This window comes from Molossus molossus, unplaced genomic scaffold (assembly GCF_014108415.1).
Source record: "Molossus molossus isolate mMolMol1 unplaced genomic scaffold, mMolMol1.p scaffold_m16_p_17, whole genome shotgun sequence".
Classification (NCBI taxonomy): domain Eukaryota; kingdom Metazoa; phylum Chordata; class Mammalia; order Chiroptera; family Molossidae; genus Molossus; species Molossus molossus.
This window is the reverse complement of record NW_023425352.1, coordinates 32832372-32855170: the sequence shown is the minus strand read 5'-3', so window position 1 is coordinate 32855170 and position 22799 is coordinate 32832372. Positions and strand designations below refer to the sequence as shown.

The window sequence follows — 22799 nt, the reverse complement described above, 5'->3', positions numbered from 1 at the left end:
GTAACGATTGGGCCCGCGGAGTTCCGAGCCAGTTCCTTTCAGGACTGTTCGGCCCTCCCCAGGAACAGCCATCCGTGCCTCCGACGTAGGCAAGCGGGGGTTGCCTGGTGTTCTCAGAAAGAACTTTTTCCTGCAGAGTCAAAAAGCAAGATCTCGAGAAATGATTCAAGGATTCCCTTAGAAGCATGCAGGTCTGGACTCTGTCGGCCGGCCCTTCCCATTTCACAGCACAGAAAACTGAAGCCCCGAAGTGTTAGTTAAAGGCATTGTCTCTTGGAGTTAGATGGACCTGGATTCGGTTCTTCTGAAAAGCTCGTGATCTTGGACAAGTTTCTTAAATCTCCGAGTCTCAGTGTCTTCCCCTGTAAAAGGAGAATAATAGTGTACACCTCGTGTGGTTGCTGAGAGAACACAATGAATGAGATGCAGGGAGCGGTACTTAACGCGCCCCCAGTCAACTTGACTGTTTGCGCTAAGGTTGGTCCAGCTATCCAAACGTTGCTTTTAAGTCGGCAGTCTCACTGACCTGAACAGGGAGTTGCCTGAGTCTGCCAACTGGTACCCCAAGGAAGGCAGGTTCCAGGCTCAGCTTCCTGTAAATTTCTACATCCTTGCTATTCAACAACATTGCCATCGTCTGGGAGGGAGCTTGCTAGAAATGCAAAATCTCGGACCCAGTCTCAGAACCTCTCAATCATATTTGTATTTTAACAAGAATCCCTAGTCGATTTAGTTGGTTGTCCATCAAAGTATCAAAATGAGTCAGACTTACTGGAAAATTCGACAAGGGGAGTAGAAAGGTACTGTGCAGTGGCCACACGATACCTTAGGGTATTTAAAATATATATAGAGAGAGACTAGTACAGCCCTTCCTCATCATATCCTGTGGCTATTTTGTCTTTTTGCCTCTTCTCAGTTTCCTGCTCTATAAATCTGGATTTAAATCCTATTTTGCACTTGCAAAAAACCTCTGGGTTACATCTAAGGAATAATTTCTAGTGAATCTATATCTAAAACACACAAAAGAATTGGCACATTCAGCTTGTAAAAGAATTCATTGGTATTGAAAATGGACTTATAAATGTAGAGGCAGGGTTGTGCCCTGAGTTCTCACCTGTGAAGGTCTTTAGGTTAAAGGCTTGAATACTTTTGCGGTTCAGAAAAACACTTCTCTTAGTTAAACATTGTTTTTGGTGGCAAATAAGCCCCATTCTCCATTTAAATAATGTAGGACAGCCAGTTCGTTTAAAACGTTTTGGAAAATAGAAAGAAATCTCACAGCCTTCCTTCCAAGTCAGCTCTTATAGGGGCTCTAGCAAAGCCCAAAGCAAATAGTTTATTTTATTAAATGCTGTGTGTTTGGGTTTTGTGTCTGTTTTTTATTCCTAGAGTTTTCAGATTTAGTTTGTGTGCTTCTGTCTCTGGCAGAATGATTGTCATCTTTTGAGAGTTGAGTAATCGTGGGTTGTTGATGAGGAAGAGGAGGCTAATGCTGATAGGCCGTGCCTGATAGAGAAAGGTCACTTCCAACTACTCTTTGGAGTTTCCCCTCAAGGCTGTTGAACAAGCTGATCCCACAGGGGTGAGCAGTGTGGGGGTGGAGGAATCTAAGGTGGAAAGAAAAAAGGAACCTCCTTTCTCTGAAGTCGGAAGGTTGAAGAAGCTGGAAAGGGGAGGAGAAAGACCTTCTGCTTGCCCTAAAATCCGCCAGGGAGGAAAAGAAAACTGCAGAATTTCTCCTAAACAGTGCTATCCAATAGATTTTCTATAATGGTGGCGATGTTGCAGCTCTTTAATGCTGCTTGTAGTCATCTTTAGAATAACTATTTGTGACATCCAAAAGGGCTATGAAATGTGGCTATTTACATCGAAAGTTTAATTAAAATTCAATTTTTCTTTGTGTTTGTTTTTCAGTGCCATTCTGTTAACGACATTTTCAGTGCTCCATACCAACATGTGGCTAGCATCTACCATACTGGACAGCATATAAAAATTCCTTTCATCACAGAAAGTTCTATTAGACAACGATGCGTAGAGGCGAGGACTTTGGTAAGAAGGTGAGCCACATATTCCAGCTTTTCTAAATCCTAGTCAGAGCCTCACCTGTCCCAAGGTAGGTAAAGGAATTGATCATTAAACCTAGATCATTCAGTTCTTATGGAAGTCAAGCTGGGATAATCCATAGAATGTACAGTGTCCTGCACATAGTAGACGCACACAAAAATCTTAACCAGTATGAGTATTAATAATCATTTTACATTTTTAAAAAATTGAGAGACATGGCACTACAGTACATCATTGTTCATTAAATAACCTTTTGCTGATGTGGTCAGCTGCTCTGGTATGTCCACAATCATTTACAGTTGTGCTCCAACCTCCTCCCCTCTGCTTCCTCTCCCCACTCAGAGCTGGGCACTACCTGTACTAGCCTGCAGGTATAGCATACTTGGTTAAATCCCTACCACTTTTATCCAATAAATAACAAGAAAGTTAACTGAAATCACATTGCACCATGGTACAGAGGAATCAATTTTCAAATGCAGTGCTCAGAAGCATGACACCTTAGGGTACATCTATTATGGAAGAAATTGTTTGTTCCTGTTATTTGGTCAAACAAGGATGTGTAGGCTCAGCAAAGAGACATAAGAACATTGGCTTCAAATAAATAATATTTGGGGTGTTCATGTCAGACTGGGAGCTACCAGAAGGTTGGGGGTTGGGGACAGAAATGTAAACATTTTGCCTAAATAGAACCTAAATAAAACCTAATGTTTATTTTTGTGACTAATAAAGATTCTAAGGATAATTAAAAAGCATTAAAAAGATGTATTTTGTGTTGTCAATTATACAGATTATACAAAGAACAGGAAATAGTGAAAGTTTTCCCTACCCACCAAAAAACAGATTTCTGAATAATCTTCTCAAACTCTGGTTCTGCTGACTTTTTAAATAAGATCACATCCTATGAGCACCTCCCAGATTCCACTTTTTTCATTGTCTTTCTGGTCCCTTTTTTTTTTTTTTTTTTTTTTTATCATTTCACTTCTTTTCTTATGAACATTTTTGTAGAATGCAGTCACTATTTCTTTATCTTTTCTTACCTCACATCCTGATCCCCCATGGCCATGACTGTGGCTAACACCTGCCTGTCAAAAGCAGTGCATTCCCAGTTCTGACTTCCCTCTGAACTCCAGTTCTCATCACCAGACCCCCTGCGGCTGCTGTCAGGAACTAAAGTTATCATTACAATCTACTCTTAGCTCCCCCCACCACCCCCACAAACTTTCTAGTTTCTCTTTTCTGACATCACTGCCTTGGTCTCTCGTGCAAAATTTCTCTTGTTTAATATGACTTGAAGCTATAGAATCAATCTTAACCATTTTTCTTCTTCATGGAGTCATGGTAGAAAGGCATTGAATGTGGAATTAGAAGACCTCAGTAAAAATCCTACTTTTGCCACTTCTTAGCAGTATGAATTTATGATATTTCTTAACCCTCCTAAGTAAGCCTTGAGTTTCTCATCTGTAAAATAAAATCAGTAGTACTATTAAAAAAATATGGCTTGATGCCCAGCCGGTGTGGCTCACTGGTTGAGCGTCAACCCACGCACCAAGAGGTTGCCAGTTCGATTCCCAGTCAGGGCACATGCCCAGGTTGTGGGCCTGATCCCCAGTGGGAGCATGCAGGAGGCAGCCAGTCGATGTTCTCTTTCATCACTGTTTCTATTTCTCTCTCCCTTTCTCTCTCTCTAAGATCAATAAAGAAAAAATATTTAAAAGAAAAAATAATATGGCTTGAACAGCTACCCATCCCAGCCTCTGTGCTAATTCGGTTAGATTCTTACCCTCTGCACTAATGACATTTAGAACCTGATAATTCTTTGTTGAGAGGTGCCCTGTACATTGTGAAATGTTTAGCAGCATCCTTAGTCTTTACCAATTGGATGGCAATAGTGACCCTTCTAGTCATGACAATCACAATTGTCTTCAAACGTTACCAAATGTTTCTTGCTAGCTGGGTAATCTTGGGCAAGTTACATAACTCAAAACTTAAGTCTCTTCACTTGTTAAATGAGCATAATAACAACACCATCTTTGTAGGTCCATTGTGAAGGTTAAATAAGATATATAATTCTGAAGTGCCTAACACAGTAGCTGTATTAAGTACTTAATAAATGTTAGCAGAATTGTTTATAATAGCCAAGATATAAAACAAGCTAAGTGTCCATTGACAGGTGAAAGGATAAAGAAAATGTGATAGATATAGATATATAGATATTTATAATGGAATATTAGTCAGTCATAAAAAAGAAGGAAATCCTGCCATTTGCAAAAAAAATGTGTGAACCTGGAGGATATTATGTTAAAAGAAATAAGCCAGAGAGAGAAAGACAAATAGTATATGATCTTACTTACTTGTAGAATATAAAAAATGAAAACTAATAGATATAGAAAGTAAAATGGTCGTTACCAAGGGCTGAGTGATGAGGGAAATGGGGAGATGTTGGTCAAAGGTTATAAACTTTTAATTATAAGATGAATAAGTTCTGAGGATGTAATGTACAGCATAGTGACTATATTTAATACTGAACTGTATACTGAAATTTGCTAAGTGTATAGATCTTAAGAGTTTTCACCCCACACACAAAAAGGTAACTATGTGCCCTGGCCGGTTTGGCTCAGCAGTTAGAGTGTTGGCCCGAGGACCGGAGAGTCCCGGGGTTCAGTTCCCCCTAAGGGCATGTAACTCTGTTGCAGTTTGTCCCCACCCCAGTTGGGGTCATGTGGGTTGCAACCACTCAATGTGTCTCTCTCACATCAATGTTTCTCTCTCTCTTTATTCCTCCCACCCTCCCTCCTGCTCTATCTGAAGATAAATACAAAAATGTCCTCAGGTGAGGATTAAAAAAAAAATTTAAAAAGGTAACTATGTGAGGTAATGAATTTTTTTTCTTTCTGGGCTTAAACTTATCTTTATGGTTGAATGTACCACAGATGTCCGCCCTTCCACCATTGACACCCTCCTGCCTTCTCTACACTATTGTCTGTGTCCATTGGTTGTGCATATATGCATGTAAGTTCTTTGGTTTATCGCTTCCTGTCCACCCCCTCTTCCCTTTGAGGTTCATCAGTCTAAAAACAAATTTGTGCTTCTTTATTCCATCACCTTTTCACCCATCTCTCCAACCAACCCTCTAGCAACCAACCAAAAGTTTTCTGTATCTATGAGTCTGTTTCTGTTCTGCTTGCTCATTTTGTTTGTAGATTCAATTGTTGATAGTTATGTATTTATTGCCATTTTATTGTTCATATTTTTGTTCTTCTTCTTCTTCAAGACCTGTCAACATTGCATATAATTCTGGTTTGGGCCCTGGCTGGGTTTGGCTCAGCAGTTGGAGTGTTGGCCTGCGAACCGGAGAGTCCCGGGTCCAGTTCCCACTAGGGTCACATACCAAAAAAAAAAGTAAAAAAAAATTCTGGTTTGGTGGTGATGAACTCTTTTAGATTTTTCTTGTCTGGGAAACTCTTGATATGTCCAACGATTCTCAATGATAGCTTTGCAGGATAGAGTAATCTTGGTTGTGGGTCATTGTTTTTCATCACTTTGAATATCTCTGACCACTCCTTTCTGGCCTACAAAGTTTATTTTGAGAAATCAGCTGACAGTCTTATGGGAGTTCCCATGAAGGTAACAAACTGCTTTTCTCTTGTTGCTTTTAAGATTCTTTCTTTGTCTTTAACCTTTTGCATTTTAATGATGATGCTTCTTGGTGTGGATCTCTTTCGGCTCATCTTGTTTGGTACTCTCTGTGCTTCCTGGACTTGTAGGTCTGTTTCCTTCACCAAGTTAAGGAAGTTTTTTGTCATTATTTTTTCAAATAGGTTTTCAATTTCTTGCTCTCTCTCTTCTCCTTCTGGCACCCCTATGATGCAAGTGTTGGTACACCTTAAATTGAACCGGAGGCTCCTTACACTATCCTCAGTTTTTTGGATTCTTTGTTCTGATTGGGTGTTTTTTGTTTTTTGGCTTCACCTACTCTACTATTGATTCTCTGTAAATTATTTATTTCAGTTAGTGCGTTCTTCATTTCTGACTGGTCTTTTTATGATCTTCAGGTCCTCACTATGTTCCTTGGCATTCTCACTAAGTTCCTTGAGCATCCTTATAACCAGTGTTTTGAACTCTGCATCTGATTGATTGTTTATCTCCATTTCATTCAATTCTTTTCCTGGAGTTTTGTTCTGTTCTTTCATTTGGGACATGTTTCTTTGTCTCTTCATTTTGCCTGCCTGTGTTTGTTTCTATGTATTAGATAGAGCAGCTATGTCTCCTAGGCTTGGTAGGATGGGCTATTATAATAGGTGTCCTGTAGGGTCCAGTAGTACAGCCTCCCTGCTCACCCCAGTTGTGCCCTCAAGGTGCACCCATAGTGTGAACTGTACGCACTTCTGTTGTAATTGAGTCTTGATTGCTGTTGGCACGTCAGTGGGAGAGGTTTACCCAGGCTAATCAGCTGCAAGGACTGGCTGTACCCACTGACCATTGATCTCTGACTATCTTGGAGGATCAGCTGTGCAGGGCCCACCACACAGAACAAGACTTACTTCAGCTGGGCTCTGGTACCCAGTGAGTCCACTCCTTGAGAGTGTCACTTGTAGAGGTGGTTGGGTGGTGGTGTTTCTATGTGGTCTGAAGCTGTCCGCTGGGTGTGCTGGCTCTGGGGCAAGGTCAGCCTCTGCCTGTATTCTACCTGGGGCCACCAGGCATAAGCTACCAAGTAATCTGCAGATGGCTGCTTCTAGTGCCAGGCCTGGGGCCAGTTAGCTAGATGTATGGGGCTCACTGAGACCAGATGCTGCTTGTTTGAGAGAATTTAGGAAACTGAAGCAGGAGCCAAGATAGGCCCATCCTATGGTAAAGCCACTGGAAACAGCTTGGGTGGGCCAGAAAGTTGGGTAGGGCAGGGCCTCAGGTAATCACTAGGGCAGGACAAACAGTGTAAGCCAGGTTGCTGGAGTCCCAGATATGGTGCTCATCTGCCTGCCTCGTGAGGGAAGGGCTCACCAAAGGAACAGGGGCCTCCATTAGCACATCTATTCCTGTTCACATACACCGCCATCATGACCAGAAATCCAAAACCTATGATGATTTTTTGAGGTGATGAATGTTTTAATTAGCTGATCAATGTAATTATTTTGCAACATATATGTAAATCAAATCATCACATTGTACACCTTAAATATATTCAAGTTTTTTTTGTCAATTGCACCTCAATAATGCTGGGACAAGGGATCAAAATAAAATAAATGTTAGCTGAAAACAAATCAAATACAAACACTCCTCTCCTGACCACATAGAATGTAAGTGATTTGATGGCAGGAATCTTCTCTGGCTCACGTACTATTTCCCCAGTGCTGACAGAGTAGAAACTTCAGTAAAACTTTGCAGAATGAGTGAATGTTAGTTGTGCATCAGTTTTGTTGTTCTCTACTGTTGTTCTTCCTCTCCAGGCTCATTTAATGTGTGTTTATGAAGCATTTACTCTGAACCAAGTCAGCAACCCTGGGCAGGACCATGACAGCCCTACACCTAATGAAATACGTGATCCCTGAAATTAACAGTCTCCCGGGTCAGAGCTGCTGTGCAGCTTGAGAGTTCTCTGACCAAGCCAAGATTTACTCAGAAAACATCTGGGATAGAAATGCATGTTAACTGGAGAATAGGAAAGTGAAGAGCTACTAGTTATGTCAACAAACCAGATGTGGAATATGAGGAAAAGAAAGAGAAATTCCCCATTATCTGATCCACAGACTTGGTGAACTACCCTTTCTTGAACTCTCGAGATCAGCACACAGGCCCTGCTGATTTTAATAACACTGGGCTTCATTTCCCAGTTAATTTATTCAAAAATTTTCAAATTATTGTTCAAACTTTTATGTCATTTTTATCTGAAGTGGGTGTTTTGTTTTAGCACTTTGTTTCTCCAATTAAATTTAAATGAAGATATTTAATTTCCATAATGTTAAGAGCTGGTGTACACTTCTTTCCCTTCTCTGAACAGCTGGATGGAAAGGTGTAAGGAATTTATTGGTATTCATTGAGTTCCTCTGATGTCCCAGGATTCTATTTGCACAGTACTTATTTTCTGATTGAGGGAAAGTGACTCAGAGTGGTTAAATGAATTGCCCAATATTGTACATCTATAAAACAGTGCTATCATATGAAGCAAGATCTAACTCTGAGGCAGATTGATTACAAAAACATCTGGGATTCTGTCCATCTCTGTTGCCATACCTTTTGCGATATGAATTTGTAGCTCCTTCCATCAAGAAGTGGGGTCTGTTTCCTCACTTCTTAAATCAGGGATAGTCTAGTGATTATTTTAGCCAGTGGGGAGAAAAGTAATTGTGGGCCAATTCTGAGTCTAGACCTTAAGGGGCCATGCCCCATCTGGCTCTGTCTTAGAACCCTACCTCACCATGAGAACAAGCTTGGGGTAGCCTTCTGGAAGATGAGAGAACACATGGGGTGGAGCTCAGACAGCACAGTCACCCCCGTCAAGATCCCAGATATCAGGAATGCCAAACCAAGTCAACAAATCTGGCTACTATCCCCATAGTTGACTTCAGGTGCTTGAATGAGCCCACCAAGACCAACTCAGATTGGCAGAACAGAGAGCCAACCTACACACACATGCACAAAAATAAAGGTTTGCTGTTGTAGTCATTGAGTTGTTGTGGTTGTTTGTCATGTGGCATTATTTAAACAAGAGGTAACTAATATAAATTCTCAATACCTTCAGATCTTATATGTACCTTATAATGGTATATTTTTAAAAAGCTGTTGCAAACACGTCTATCAAAAGTCTTTTTTCAGCCCTGGCCGGTTTGGCTCAGCGGTTAGAGCATCGGCCTGCAGTCCAGAGACCCGGGTTTGGTTCCAGCTAAGGGCATGTACCTCGGTTGCAGTTTGTCCCCGGCCCTGATTAGGTAGTGTGGGTGGCAACCACTTGATGTGTCCCTTTCACGTCGGTGTTTCTCTCTCTCTCTCTTCCTCTCCCTCCCACTCTATCTGAACAAAAAATGGAAAAATATCCTCAGGTGAGGATAAAAAAAAAGTCTTTTTCACCCCAGTTTTTATAATGGGCAGGACCATGTCCTTTTCAATTTCTCAAGAGGAAAAAAATAACATGCTGTGAACAAGATATTAGAAGAGAAAAGAAATTATTTGTGTTTAATGGGCTAATTTAATGAACAACTAAATTGCATACTGAGTTATGTTACAAGTCTCTCCTTCATTTCTATCATCAGACAAATTCAATGCAAACACATCAACCAGTATTTTTGAGTATCTTGTCTCTATAGGCATAATGCTACAGTACAATGGTGTTTTAAGACAGAGTTCCTGTCTCCAAGAAATTTATATTCTAATTGAAATGTAAGTAGCTATTCTGCCCGGCTGGTGTGGTTCAGTTGTTGAGCATCAACCCAAGCACCAAGAGGCAGATAGTTCGATTCCTGGTCGGGGCACATGCCCAGGTTGTGGGTCAAATCCCCAGTGAGGGGCATGCAGGAGGTGGCCAATCAGATGTTCTCTCTCATCGATGTTTCTATCTCTCTCTCACTCTTCCTTTCTCTCTCTCTAAAAATCAATAAAGAAAAAGTTTTTTTAATGTATTAAAAATAATAAATAAATAGAAGTATAAGTAGTTATGCAAGTGAGAGAAGTTGAATAACAGTAAAATATTTCAAGAATACCTTCACCACAACCTATGTTTCAAAACAGAAATATGCATGGTCATTTTTATAAAGGAAATTAATTTAACACTTGCTAGGAGAATACAGAGGAAAAGTAAAATGCTTGGGAGAAAAGCTGCCAGCTGCCAGCTGACTTTCTAGGTGGAGCTGGAACTCCTTCGTAGAGCATTTCAATGAGTAGATAGGAATGCTCCCTTGATAGGTAAAGCTACAGGTAATAATATTAGCAGTGAGAAAGTGCAAGTTGTATTTGGCAGTGAGTAAATAAGTCAGTTTAATAAGAACAGAGAAAATCAATAGGACAAAGTGACTGATTAGATATGGAGTAGAAGAGACATGAGAAGCATGTGTGACTCCAGCCAGGAGGATGGTGATCATTAACAGACAAAAAGGTTAAGAGGTAGCAGCTGGTGAACTCTTCCATATTAGATACATGGAGCCCGAGGTGGGAGTGAAATACCCAGCAGGCTGTTAGACATTCAGGCGGAGGCCAAGGAGAAAGGTCGGAGTTAGAGATATGGCTTGAAAATCTTCAGTACAAGAGAGCTGAGATGAAACCAAAGCAGACGGGTGAACTGGACCTCGGGGAATGCCCCTAATGTCTAGTAAGAGATAAGAAAGATGCACAGCTGACTGCTAAGCAGCATGTACCAAGTGCCACATTAGTCACATTAGTGTGATAACCATTCAGAGAAGGGAGAGGTGTATACCAGCAGAGCGGAAACATTCTCTTTCAAGAGAAAATTGACGATAATGAGCAGGACAAGCTCACAGCAGGACCAGAAGGCTTCTTTAAGTCATTTGAAGGGATGCATGGTTCTGGCTGGACAGAAACACAGTGGGACTGATTAAATGTATTGGCAAAAAAAAAAATCAACCAGTTTTTTGGGGGGTTGATTTACTCTTTTTGACTCTCAGTAATCAAGCCATTAAGATCAATACAAAGTTTCTGTTTCCTTTATTCATTCTGATAAATTCAGAAAGTGCAAATTGAAGAAAATATCTTAAGAGGATAAAGCATCAAATACATAAAGCATCAAGGTACATGGACCATGGCCAGATCCCCTCTTACTGTCTATGCTATAAGTACATCTTAAGTGCTATACAAATTACATGTATAGGGTACTCTTGTTTCTGCTTCTTTCAGCAGAAACACATATTTACACACACATTAATTAGTTCTTATGGTAACAGATGATGCCATCATAACATCATTAAGAAAGTGCAGTTCATCCCAACCACTGGAAGAACCACTCAAAGACTTTCCAGCAATATAAAAAATAGCCATCAGCTGGTTATATTCTGTTTCAATATAGTGTGAAGAACAGAAAAGCATAGTTTTTTTTAAAGCTACCTTGCTTTTATTATTGATTTTGAGAGAGAGAGAGGAATAGAGAGAGAAAGAGAAACATTGATGTGAGAGAGAAACCATTGATTGGTTGCCTCCCTCAGGCACCCTGACCCAGGGATCCAACCCGAAAACGTTTGGTGTACAGGACAATGCTCCAACCAACTGAGCCACCCGACCAGGGCTACCTTGCTTTTTATTTTAAAAAATTTTAAGTTTATTAAAGATGCCACACGTCTTTAGTCACCAGAGACATCCCTATTAAACATTCTGGTCTATATCTGCTCCAATTGCTGTACTCCAGGAACACTATGCGTAGCAACTGGTATTTCAACTAGCTTTTCAAGTGGTTCAGCACCCTAAAAAACTGAGATACATATTCTCAGGAGACACAGGGCAGTTGGAAAGGGGGAAGGCTCCTCAGTGAACAAGACCCAGTCCTTCCTTTTTTCTTTCCTCCCTCTTTAATTAGAGAAGCTCTGCTTTATGGTCTTATGACATTGGGCTTTCGTCCTTTCCACTCATCAAGTCAGAAATCTGAGAGGCATGCCTTTCCTCCCACATCAATGCACCAGCAAGCCCTGTCAATCATCTTGTCAAAATACATATATCTCAAAAGCTGCCTCCCTGATTTCCAGCTGCACCGCCCATCCTAATCCAGTCTGCCATCTTCTCTTGCCTACCCCAGCAAAGCCTTAAAGCCATCTCCTAGTTTCTGCTCTTAGCTTCCTCCAGTCCATTCTCATCGGAACACCAAGAATATTTTTTTTTCAAAACTTAGATTAGATCACATCGCCTCACAATTTAAAACTTTTCTATGGTTCTCAAAGCACTAAAACAAAATCTGACTCCTCTGACCATGGATCCTAAGTGTGTCACACCCGTACCTGTCTCTATATGAGTTTCTGCCACATGCCCCAAGTCTCAATATCATTCTAGCCACACCAGTTTTTTTGTTGTTGTTGTTTGTTGTTGTTGTTGTTGTTTTCCCTTAGCACCAAGCCAAGGAGGCAAAGGACTTTGCATTTGCTCTTCTTTTTGCAAAGACCTCAGCTTAGATGTCACTTCCCAGGGTCTTTCAAGACCATTCTATTTAAACTCAATTTCCCTCTCTCCATATTTCTTTATCTTAGGACTTTTTGTTTCCTTCATGACACTTACTGCAACTTGAAATTTTTGTTTGCTTTCTTTTTGTTTGGCTCTAAACTAAAAGCTCGGTGAGCGAAGGAACCGTGTCCATGGTGTTCCGTCGAGTCTCGGGTACCTCGCCCGGGGCCTGTGCCTTAGGAACTAACTCCACTGTTGGATAAATGGATGACATAACCCAACGTTATCCAGGTGTGGAAGGCCCTGATACAGACAAGTTAGAAACTTCCATTTGGGGTGGGGTGAGAGTGAGCGCGTCCTAAAATTAAATTCCATGCCACAGTTATATCCGTGACTGGTGACCTAAAATTCCCAAGCCCATTCTCTCCCAACCCAGTGGAGCTCATGGTTGCTGGGAAAGTCTATAAAGTCAGCAGGTTGTTTTCCCCTTTCGAAGAGGAATTCATTCGTGTTCATCTGTAGGTACCACGATGTCACAGTAAGAAATGAGAGCTCGAGCTCTTTGGGGGGGAGAATGCCAGGTGATTACACAACAACCATTAATACGGACCACGGCCCCGCCTCCGCGGCCTCCACTCCCCGCCCTCCCGACCTGGAGCGAAACCAACGAGAGGACACCGCCTGCGCCTAGAGCAGCCCGACCCGGGCGAGCCGAGGGGCGCGCGAACGGAGGGGAAACCGTGCGCTGCGCGTTCCCACCCGAGTCTTTCTAGACGCGGAGCTGTGTCTATTGAGCAAGTGCTGTGAGCGACGACGACGCGGGAAAACCGTCCTTCCTCTTTCCCCACCCCCACCCCCACCAAGGAAGCACACCTGCCAAGGCAAGATGTCTGAAAGCAGTTCATTTTTGAAGGGTGTAATTCTGGGAAGCATTTTCTGGGCCTTGATCAAAATGCTAGGACACGTTAGGATGGGCTATGGAAACAGAATGTACCACCATGATCATCACCACCTACGAGCTCCTAATAAAGAAGAGACCTTGAAATGGTCAGAGAGTGAGCAACGCGTGGAGCTCAGTCAGAGCGTCCGGGTGTACTGTATCATCCTCGTGAAACCCAAAGATGTGAGTCTGTGGGCTGCACTGAGGGAGACTTGGACCAAACACTGTGACAAAGCAGAGTTCTTCAGTTCTGAACGTGTTAAAGTGTTTGAGTCAGTTAACATGGACACAGATGACCCATGGTTAATGATGAGAAAAGCTTACAAATACGCCCTTGATGAATATGGAGACCATTACAACTGGTTCTTCCTTGCGCACCTCACCACGTTTGCTATTATTGAAAACTTAAAGTATTTTTTGTTAAAAAAGGACCCATCACAACCTTTCTATCTAGGCCACACGGTAAAATCTGGAGACCTTGATTATGTGGATGTGGAAGGAGGAATTGTCTTAAGTATCGAATCAATGAAAAGACTTAGCCTGAAAAAAGTCTCTGAAATGTGTCCTGAGCAGGGAGGCATGATTTGGACGCTTTCTGAAGATAAGCAGCTAGCAGACTGCCTGAGATATGCTGGAGTGTTTGCCGAAAATGCAGAAGATTCTGAAGGAAAAGATGTATTTAATACCAAACCTCTTAGGCTCTTTATTGAAGAGGCAATGACTAATCAGCCCACCCTGGTAGTAGAAGGATGTTGTTCAGATATGGCTGTTACTTTTAATGGACTGACTGCTAATGAGATGCATGTGATGATGTATGGGGTATACCGTCTTAGGGCATTTGGGCATATTTTCACTGATGCTTTGGTTTTCTTACCTCCAAATGGTTCTGACAGTGACTGAGAAGTGAAACAAGAGCATGTATGCGTTCACCATATACGGCATGTATTGTCATTATTTGTAGGAACAACTATATATCCAACACAGAAGTATGTTTCTTTCTTTCTTTTTCTTTTTTTCCTTCTCTTTTTCATTTTGATGACACTGGTTTAATCACACATTAAAATTTAGTAGTACATTTTTAAAAAATGTATTTGTGCTAATAGATGTTTCTCCTTTTTTCCCCATTGACACCCTAGTAGTATATTTTAAAATAAGGTGGGGTTTTTTTTTTCCTTAAAAGGTGTATGAGCATTTTAAACATGTTGGAAATAAATGTTTTAAGAACAATTTTGCACATAAAGCATATATTTATAAATATACTTATGTGATAAATTGTAAATTGTAAACATTAAAATCTGCAGCACGTATTTTTGTTGATCGGTTAAAAAACTTAACACGTCTTTTTAGCTTTCTAAGATACGCAAATGGACCTCTAGTTGTGAATTTGTGATTAAAGTAAAACTTTTAGCTGTGTTTCCATTACTTCTAATGTTGGTTTGTGTTCTAAGCCTCTGCAAATGCCAGTGATTTTGCTTTCTCAAAATACACAACCAAGCGACAAAAGAAATGTTCCCAAACCATGTAAAAGTGGAAGTTGACATCTATCCTTAAGAGAAAAAGTGACAGTTACAGAGTTTAATAATTGTCCTGGGAGCTAATCTAGTGGCATTCCTCACATACACAATTTCAATGCAATTATCGGTACTTCTCTATGCAGACACTGAAATTGGAGTGGTGACTATGAAGAATGTAAGGTCATTTAACTGTGTTGTTTCCCAGTTAATCAAGCGCTAAGCTGTGGCTCAGATAAAACTATATTAGTTGAAATTTATTTACTTTTGCTGGGCAAATGAGTTCTGTGGAAGTCTCCCTCGAAAAACTTCTTTTGGCAGTCTGGCAATTTCACTTACCTGAGTCCAGTCTTTTCTAGTTTTGTTTACCTGTTCAAATTCTGAAAATGCCCCCAAGTTCATGGTTGCACCATCTTTCAGCTGTTTTTGGTGTGGAAGCCTTAACCTCACCATTCACCTTGGATTACCATTGGCCTAATTTCAGTGGCTACCCAGAAGCTTTATCCAGTGGTGAATACAATAGCTCCTGTGCCTATAAATGTGTAAAATACTTGGAGCAGACTTGTCCTGTAATTGAGCCTGCACATGCTGTATTAAATCAGATAAGACCCCATAGGGTGAGAGACTGTGAAATTTTAGCGATCAGTGTTTCCTGTAACTGGGCTCATGATGTTAACGGTCTCCCGAAAACCAGAAAGAAAATTTCCTCAAGAGGACCTTGGGCTTCAAATTACTGATCAACAAAGTAGTGTGTAAAAGCCTTTGTTTTAATTTATCTGATTTTCCTTATTGGGGCTTTTAGTTAAAATGACAGGTTATTTTAAAAAAATAAATAATAAAATAATAAAATCCCTTTATCAACCACCCTGATATGTGGTCTCAGATGCACTTACTACAGATCAAATCATGTTCACTGTGAGTCCAATGATAAACAGGATCTTGCCCGACCAGTGTGGCTCAGTGGTTGAGCATCAACCCATGCACCAAGAGGTCACTGGTTCAATTCCCAGTCAGAACACTTGCCCAGGTTGTGGGCCAAATCCCCAGTGGGGAGCATGCAGAAGGCAGCCAGTCGATGTTCTCTCTCATTGATGTTTCTACCTCTGTCTTCCTCTTCCTTCCTCTCTCTAAAATCAATAAAGAAAAAAATTTTTAACAGTATTCTCACTGATTGTAACACCCAGTTTATGTGTCACCTTGCCCCCAATACCAATATATTAAATTTCTACTATGTTTGTCACCCTCAGTTACTTTAGTGTATCAAGGTATAATTGTATATCAATGAATGCATTCCATTGTTTGATTTCCTAATGGGTGCTAAGGTAACAATTGCTTTTAAAACAAATTGATACTCTTGATTATATTTTTATACATAAGTATTTCTTTATAAAATATTGGTTGTCTTAAATTCAAAAATACTTATGATTATATTAAAAGCATATTAATTTCATATAATCTCATTGTGACAATATAGGCTTTTGGCCGAGAACATTATGACAGTCTCTTCTGGAGAAGGCTGGGGCAGTGTTACTGAATTAGATTTGGCTGCTTGCCAGCTATGGCACAACATTGGATTTCCCATCACTAAGGGAAGTGGATGTGTGAGAGGAGGGAACTGTACCATCTTCGAAGGGGGTGGATGATATGAACCAGATGGTCCTTCTCATTGCTTCTGATCCTTCAGTTTCAGTGAAGCCAATTCAGTCCAATGAAACAAACAGATATTCAGGGCTTTCTGAGTGCCAGGAACCGAGCTAGGATGCCAGTGAACAATATAGACACTCACTCTATTGTAACAGAATCTGGAGATGGTAAATGGGAGGAAAAGAAGACTTAACAAAATCAGGTAGTGACATCAGCCATGGCCCTCCTCTCGTAATGTCGGTTTGACACAAGAATTAACCACATGTGATCAACAGTCAAAAAAATAGCACTTTCTCCACTGGTGCCAAAATATTTTTAGTCCTTGGTTCCATGAAATGACCACTGGATATGTTTGAAATGACCCCCGAATTTGAAGCCTGAACTGCCTTCACTTGAACGTTCCTTCATTCCCTCATTCATCTGAGCTCCATCACCGCACCCACATGTTGATTGTGTTTTCCTGTGTGATACTGAGTCATTTTTCTATATATGTTTTTATTGATTTCTTTAGAGAGAGAGGAAGGGAGAGAGAGAGAAATATTGATGTGAGAGAGAAACGTCAATCAATTTACTGAGCCACACCAGCTAGGCTGAGTCAGTTTTTTCTTAATTTAATAGTACAATTCATACGTACTTCTCTTGTTTAAATTTATGGACTAGAAGAATGTCTGACTTGCTCCAAATTTCTTGAGATGTTATCTTGCAGTTGTTTTCCAAAATGCAGTTGTGTCCATAGTTGCTCACATTTTACAGCACAGTCACGATGCCTGATTGTAACCCATGGCAACTGGCATGGTGCGCCTTTTGTTTCCTGACTGGTCCCTCTGCAATAATCATTCGTTACATCAGGGACTACATTCATTATTGGCATAAATTGCACTCTTTTGAACTGTCTCAGCACCAACATTGCCAAGTAGCGTGGCTCATTTCAAGCCTACTTGAGAAGTTGACAGTGGTTGCCTAACGAGTGGTCAGACATTTTCTCCACTTTTTTCAGCTATTTTATGATTTGATGGAGAGAATATAGTTTATGGTAATGTGGGCAAGTTATTAACTTCTCTGAGTCTGTTATTTAGTCCATAAAATTAGAGGATTAGATTAGGTTAGAGGTTAAGCTACTGAACAATGAGGCAAAATTAGCTCTCAGATGAGCTTGGATTGGCTCTCATAGCATTTTAAAAGTTCTCATTCACTGGCAACCTTCTAAAATTAGGAGGCTTTCCACAAAACTCCAGGTTTCTAGCTGCTCTTGAAAAATTCAAAATCTAAATTCCCTTGAAAAATCTGGCCTCAGATTCACAAATGACAAGGGAAGGAGGTATGACTAGCCGATCCTGATCTCATTTCTCTTCTGATAGCTCCTGGAGATGGTTATGCCCTGTGCCCTGTTCCTAGTGAAATCCAGCAAGAGACTTAGAAGAACCAGATTTAGAAAAGGAAGCTCTCTTGATGGCCTAGAAAATTCTTTGAGGAAAGAGAAACAGCGGCCTCACTTCTATCCTGGCCTTTGGTCATGGTTCATGTTGTGGTCTCGCACTGTTTAATATTCATCATGGTTGGAACAGGTTTGTTTGGTATTTTGTTTGGTTTTGTTTTTCTGGTGCCCTGTTCCTGGAAGTACTGCAATACCAGGTCGACGCGCGGAGTGGACCCAGCAAGTTCCTATTCCATCTTCCTGCTCTGAGAATCCAATTAATATCATGTCCTCGGATAGAGGACGCAGCAGACACGAAACTGTTAAGAACAGATATTAACTACCTTTGATCCTGGCCGAAAGGCCCAGAAACGATGAACAGGTTGGCTTCTTAAAAATAATTGGGAGGGGTGAAGTGGAGAGCAAGGTCGTTTATCCAGCCGCTTCGCCCTCTCGGTTCTCCAAACCCACTTTTCTTAGAGCAGTTCTTTCCATTTGGGGACGTAGGTGAAGGTTTGTTTGTATTGAGGACAGTGGGCTGTATTTGGGGTTGTAAAAAAGAAGAGAAGAAAATTCTACCTGAGCCCATTGGAAGTCAGTAGTCTTTTTTTTTTATCCTCACCCGAGGACATTTTTCCATTTTTTTGTTCAGATAGAGCGGGAGGGAGAGAGAGGAAGAGAGAGAGAGAGGAACATCGATGTGAAGGGACACATCGAGTGGCTGCTACCCGCACGACCAACCAGGGCCGGGGACAAACTGCAACCGAGGTAGGTGCCTTTAGCGGGAACCGAACCCGGGTCTCTCTGTACCGCAGGCCGACGCTCTAACCGCTGAGCCAAACCGGCCAGGGCAGTAGTCTTTTAATTAGACACCTGCGCTCTTCACTTAAAGGCAGTCCCCACCTGGCCCCGTCTTATTAATTTGTATTATCTGTCTGGCCCTGTGGGTCACCTGAGTGTTCACTAGATAATCTCTAAGTCCTCCTCCAACTTAATAAATCTAAACATTTCTAAAATATTTCCACATTGCTGAGTCTCCACAAGCAGGCGTTCCCTTCCTCTCGTGACAGGATGTCACCAGTCTAAACACAAAGATACAACCTTTGTGCTCCAGTTAAATCCCCAGCAACCATAAAAATTCCTAGCACCTAAAAAGCGCTCAGTAAATATTTGTGGAATGAAGTACCCAGGGTTAGCAGTGATCTTTGGAAAGGGTCCATGATGATGAACAGAATAAATGAGTATTTAAGAGGGCAAAGACTCACCTAATTGCAATAGCATTATATTTTATGTTACCCAACAGAGAAGGATAGCCAGTTTAAAATGTTTCAGATTAAATATTTTGTTGTTTAACACGCCCTGGGTACAAATACAATCAGGCTTTTATAGTTTATTTTTATTTTTACTGAAGGATAGCTATATATTATGGGCAGTAATGAGACAAAAACAGTAAGCCTGAGTCTTAAAGGAATAGTTTGCTTCTTTGAGATTAGGCTTAAAAAGTGCACTTTTCTGAAAATCAAGTTTCTGAATGGAGCCAGGGTGGGGATAGGTAACAGAACACTAGCCCCTTGTGATTACTGTTGGGACTACACCACCTCTCTTAGCGGTCAGCCCTTGAGAGTTAACCCACACAAACACTCTCCAGGCACCTTGTGAGACGCTAGGGGGCACCACTGAGCAAAACATACACAGCTCTTGAGATCTGGTGAGTCATCTATGATAAAATCATTCAAATACATATTGAATTTCAAACTGCAGTAACTGTTTTGAGGCAAGGATATGGTGCTTTGAGATTGATTCAGCTATATTCTCTGCCTCTCGAGATAATTAGCGTAACATACATTAATTTATTGAGAATCTTATATGCCCAGGCTATAAGTATACTACGTACTTCTCATGCATTATTTCATTTAATCCTTTCAAACACTATAGGTAGATAATGTGTAGATAAATAATTTACACAAGATCACACAGCTAGAAAGTGGTCGGACTAAAATTTTTAACTCCCATATTCCTTACTAACTTAAAAAAAAAAGAAGAAGAAAGGTAAGCAACCCACGACACTATAATAATGTTTTTTAAATATGAGAAATATGTGAACTCTTTTTAAAGTTCTCACAAATTTCCCCATCACTATATCCAGGGTCATCTTGTGAATGTCAAGGGGGCAGCATGGTAGACCTGACAAGTTCAGAAAGCCACACAGTGGGCCTGACAAGCTAAGCGACCAAAATTAACCTTACAGGATGGTCTGGTCATAAATTCCTAACTGGGAAGGTCATGATGGGTAATCATGTCCCAGGCTTATAGCTTCCTTAGCAAAGGTCAATCTCTGTCATAAGTGAGCCCTGTGCATGGTTAACACACCTTTGAAATGTCAAAGTAATTTTTGTTTCCGGACCCTTTGGTGGCACAACCTTCAGCACAATGCACAAGACCATGAAATCACCGCTGGCTGGTGTGGCTTAGTGGTTGAGCGTCAACCCATGCACCAAGAGGTTGCTGGTTCGTTTCCCAATCAGGGCGCATACCCAGGTGGCGGGCCAAATCCCCACTAGGGGGCATGCAGGAGGCGGCCAATCGATATTCTCTCTCATCAATGTTTCTCTCTCTCCCCCCCTTCCTCTCTCTCTTAAATCAATAAAGAAAAAAATGTTTAAAAGGAAAGAGATCATGAAACCCCTCACTGTTCTCTTGTGAATGTTAAGTGCTGACTCTCCTCTACCCACCATCATAACAGAAACATGGATCTCTCCATTTTACCCAACCCTAGAGATGACCCCACTTTGCTTTCTCCTGCCTCCCTAACCCACCACCAATGGATGTCATGTAATCTTCTTTACAGCCTCTTGTTTGATTTATAAAAAGAAATGCGAAACTGCTATTCTCAGAAATATTTTCTCAGTCCCTGGAAATCTTGCTTCCAAGCATGTCCTCAGATTTGGCTCGCATAAACACTATAAACTGTTAACATTTTTCTATAGAGTTGGGTGTTCTTTTGTTGACAGACTTAAATTATTTAGATTATAATGCTTGCTGCTTTCATTCACAGAAAACGGTTAAGTATGAACTTTGAATGTCAATAGCTCTTACATGATTATAAAACAGAAGCAGTACAGTGGCAGAGACAAACAATACATAACTGGTAAAATATATAAGGCGTCAGCTGGTGATAAGCGCTGTGCAGAGAAACACACAGGGAGAAGGGTTCCCCAGGTGGTCAGGGGAGTAGTGTTTGTGCAGAACTGTGAGGGAGGTAAGGGAGCATGCCCGTAGCTATTGACAGAGAGAACATCCCAAATGAGCCTGGGCAAAGAAAAAGACCCCGATTTGGGAGTGTGCTTGGTATGCAGTATTGGAGGGCAAGCCAGGAGGCCAGCGGGATTGGAGCAGAGTGAACCAGAAAGAAGTGTAGGAAATGAGGCGGGTCAGCATAAAGGCTAACTGTATGTCAGACCATGGGGTCCTCTGAAACTGCCTGTGGGCTTGATTTCCTACACTGCCCGACACAGTTACTCTCTTTGTCCTGATCCATTTAAGATAGGTCTCCAAATAGACTGTGTTTGCCTTCTTTGCCTGTCTGAGCTGACTCCTCTTCACACTTCAAGTCAAGTTTAATCACGGCCTTCTTCGGAAAACCTCTCCCTGCTCTAGCGTTGGGCACACCCTCAGAAAACTCGGACACCTGTGCGAAATTCCACCCCAGTGCTTACCGCTGCATTCCAGCAGGTGACATACTCCTTCCCAGTGCAAAACCAGCATCTTGAGGGCAAGAAGTTTTGTTTTGTTTTTCTTTCAATACCTCACAAAATTTTTTTTCCTTTATTGATTTTAGAGAGAGAGGAAGGGAGAGGAAGAGAGAGATAAAAACATCGATGAGACAGAACATCGATTGGCCGCCTTCTGGGGATTGGGCCCACAACCTGGGCATGTGTCCTGACCAAGAATCGAACTGGTGACCTCTTGGTGCATGGGTCGATGCTCAACCACTGAGCCACACTGGCTGGGCTTTCTCTCAATATCTTCAATGTGTAAATATCTGCATGATCATAATAGATATTTAAGACAGATAATGTTTGTTGAGTGAATAAATAACACTGGTAATAGCTCATAATAATGCCAATTTGGATTGTAGTACCTGCTCAGCATGTTGGTGAATGTACTTGCGATCTATCAGTCATGAAGGGTCACTAAGTACCAGACACTGAACCCAGTTAGGCTTATCATCATTGTCATTATTATCTTCCGATAACCCTACAAATTAGATATCATCTTCCCATCTTTAAATGTAAAAGAGATCAAAGTGGCCCTGGCCAGTTTGACTCAGAGGTTAGAGCATCGGCCTGCGGTCCGGAGAGACCTGGGTTTGGTTCCCGCTAAGGGCATGTACCTCGGTTGCAGTTTGTCCCCGGCCCTGCTTGGCAGCTACTCGATGTGTCCCTTTCACATGAATGTTTCTCTCTCTCTCTCTCTCTCCCTCCCACTCAATCTGAACAAAAAAATGGAAGAATGTCCTCAGGTGAGGATTAAAAAAAAGAGAGAGAGATCAAAGTGGACAGGTTGAATAACTTACATTTTACTACCCACAGCCAGGATTTAATCCAGATATATCTAAATCCAAAACTACACCAAGCTGTAAATTGGACATGTGTAAATAAGGAACTGCTTTTGGTATAATTTTCCAAATTCTTCAGTGAATAACTATTATCTGTAAGAGATTTATAGAAAACCTTTCTATATGGTATTCACATTGCTTGACATCACTGTGGTTTCTAAGGAAGAAAGATTGACATTCACCTGTCAGTCATTCAGTCACAGGGAAGAGGTAGGCTGAACTTGAAACAAGGAATTTGTGGGGAGCATCTGGAACTGAAGTAAAATGATGGGGAGGAAACGAAGATCGCGGATCCTACAGAAATGTCTGCTCTGCAGGGAACATCTATAAACCCTGGCCGTTCTGTAGTTGAGTGTTATCCTCATTTCTTCATACATCATATAAACTATGCACATGGAAAACAAGCCCAAAGGGTATAAAACAAAGTGTTGAGGCTTTTTCTAAGTTATGGAAGTTTTTGTGTGTTTTTTTCCCCCCTGTGATCTGCATTTACTGAAGTCTCCACAACTGAAAAGAAAA

At 41.2% G+C, this 22799-nt stretch overlaps 1 protein-coding gene and 1 non-coding gene across 2 annotated transcripts; one reads left to right on the top strand and one right to left on the bottom strand.

Annotated features, from left to right (window-relative positions):
• The first annotated feature begins 13039 nt into the window (after nt 1–13039).
• LOC118632758 (C1GALT1-specific chaperone 1-like) lies at nt 13040–13993 on the top strand. Its single transcript, XM_036265976.1, has one exon. The coding sequence runs from the start codon at nt 13040–13042 to the stop codon at nt 13991–13993; it is 954 nt and encodes a 317-aa protein (XP_036121869.1).
• A 3850-nt stretch (nt 13994–17843) lies between these two features.
• Nucleotides 17844–18038, bottom strand: LOC118632839. Its single transcript, XR_004960095.1, has one exon. It is a non-coding gene; the product is annotated as a U2 spliceosomal RNA (small nuclear RNA).
• Between the last annotated feature and the right edge of the window lie 4761 nt (nt 18039–22799).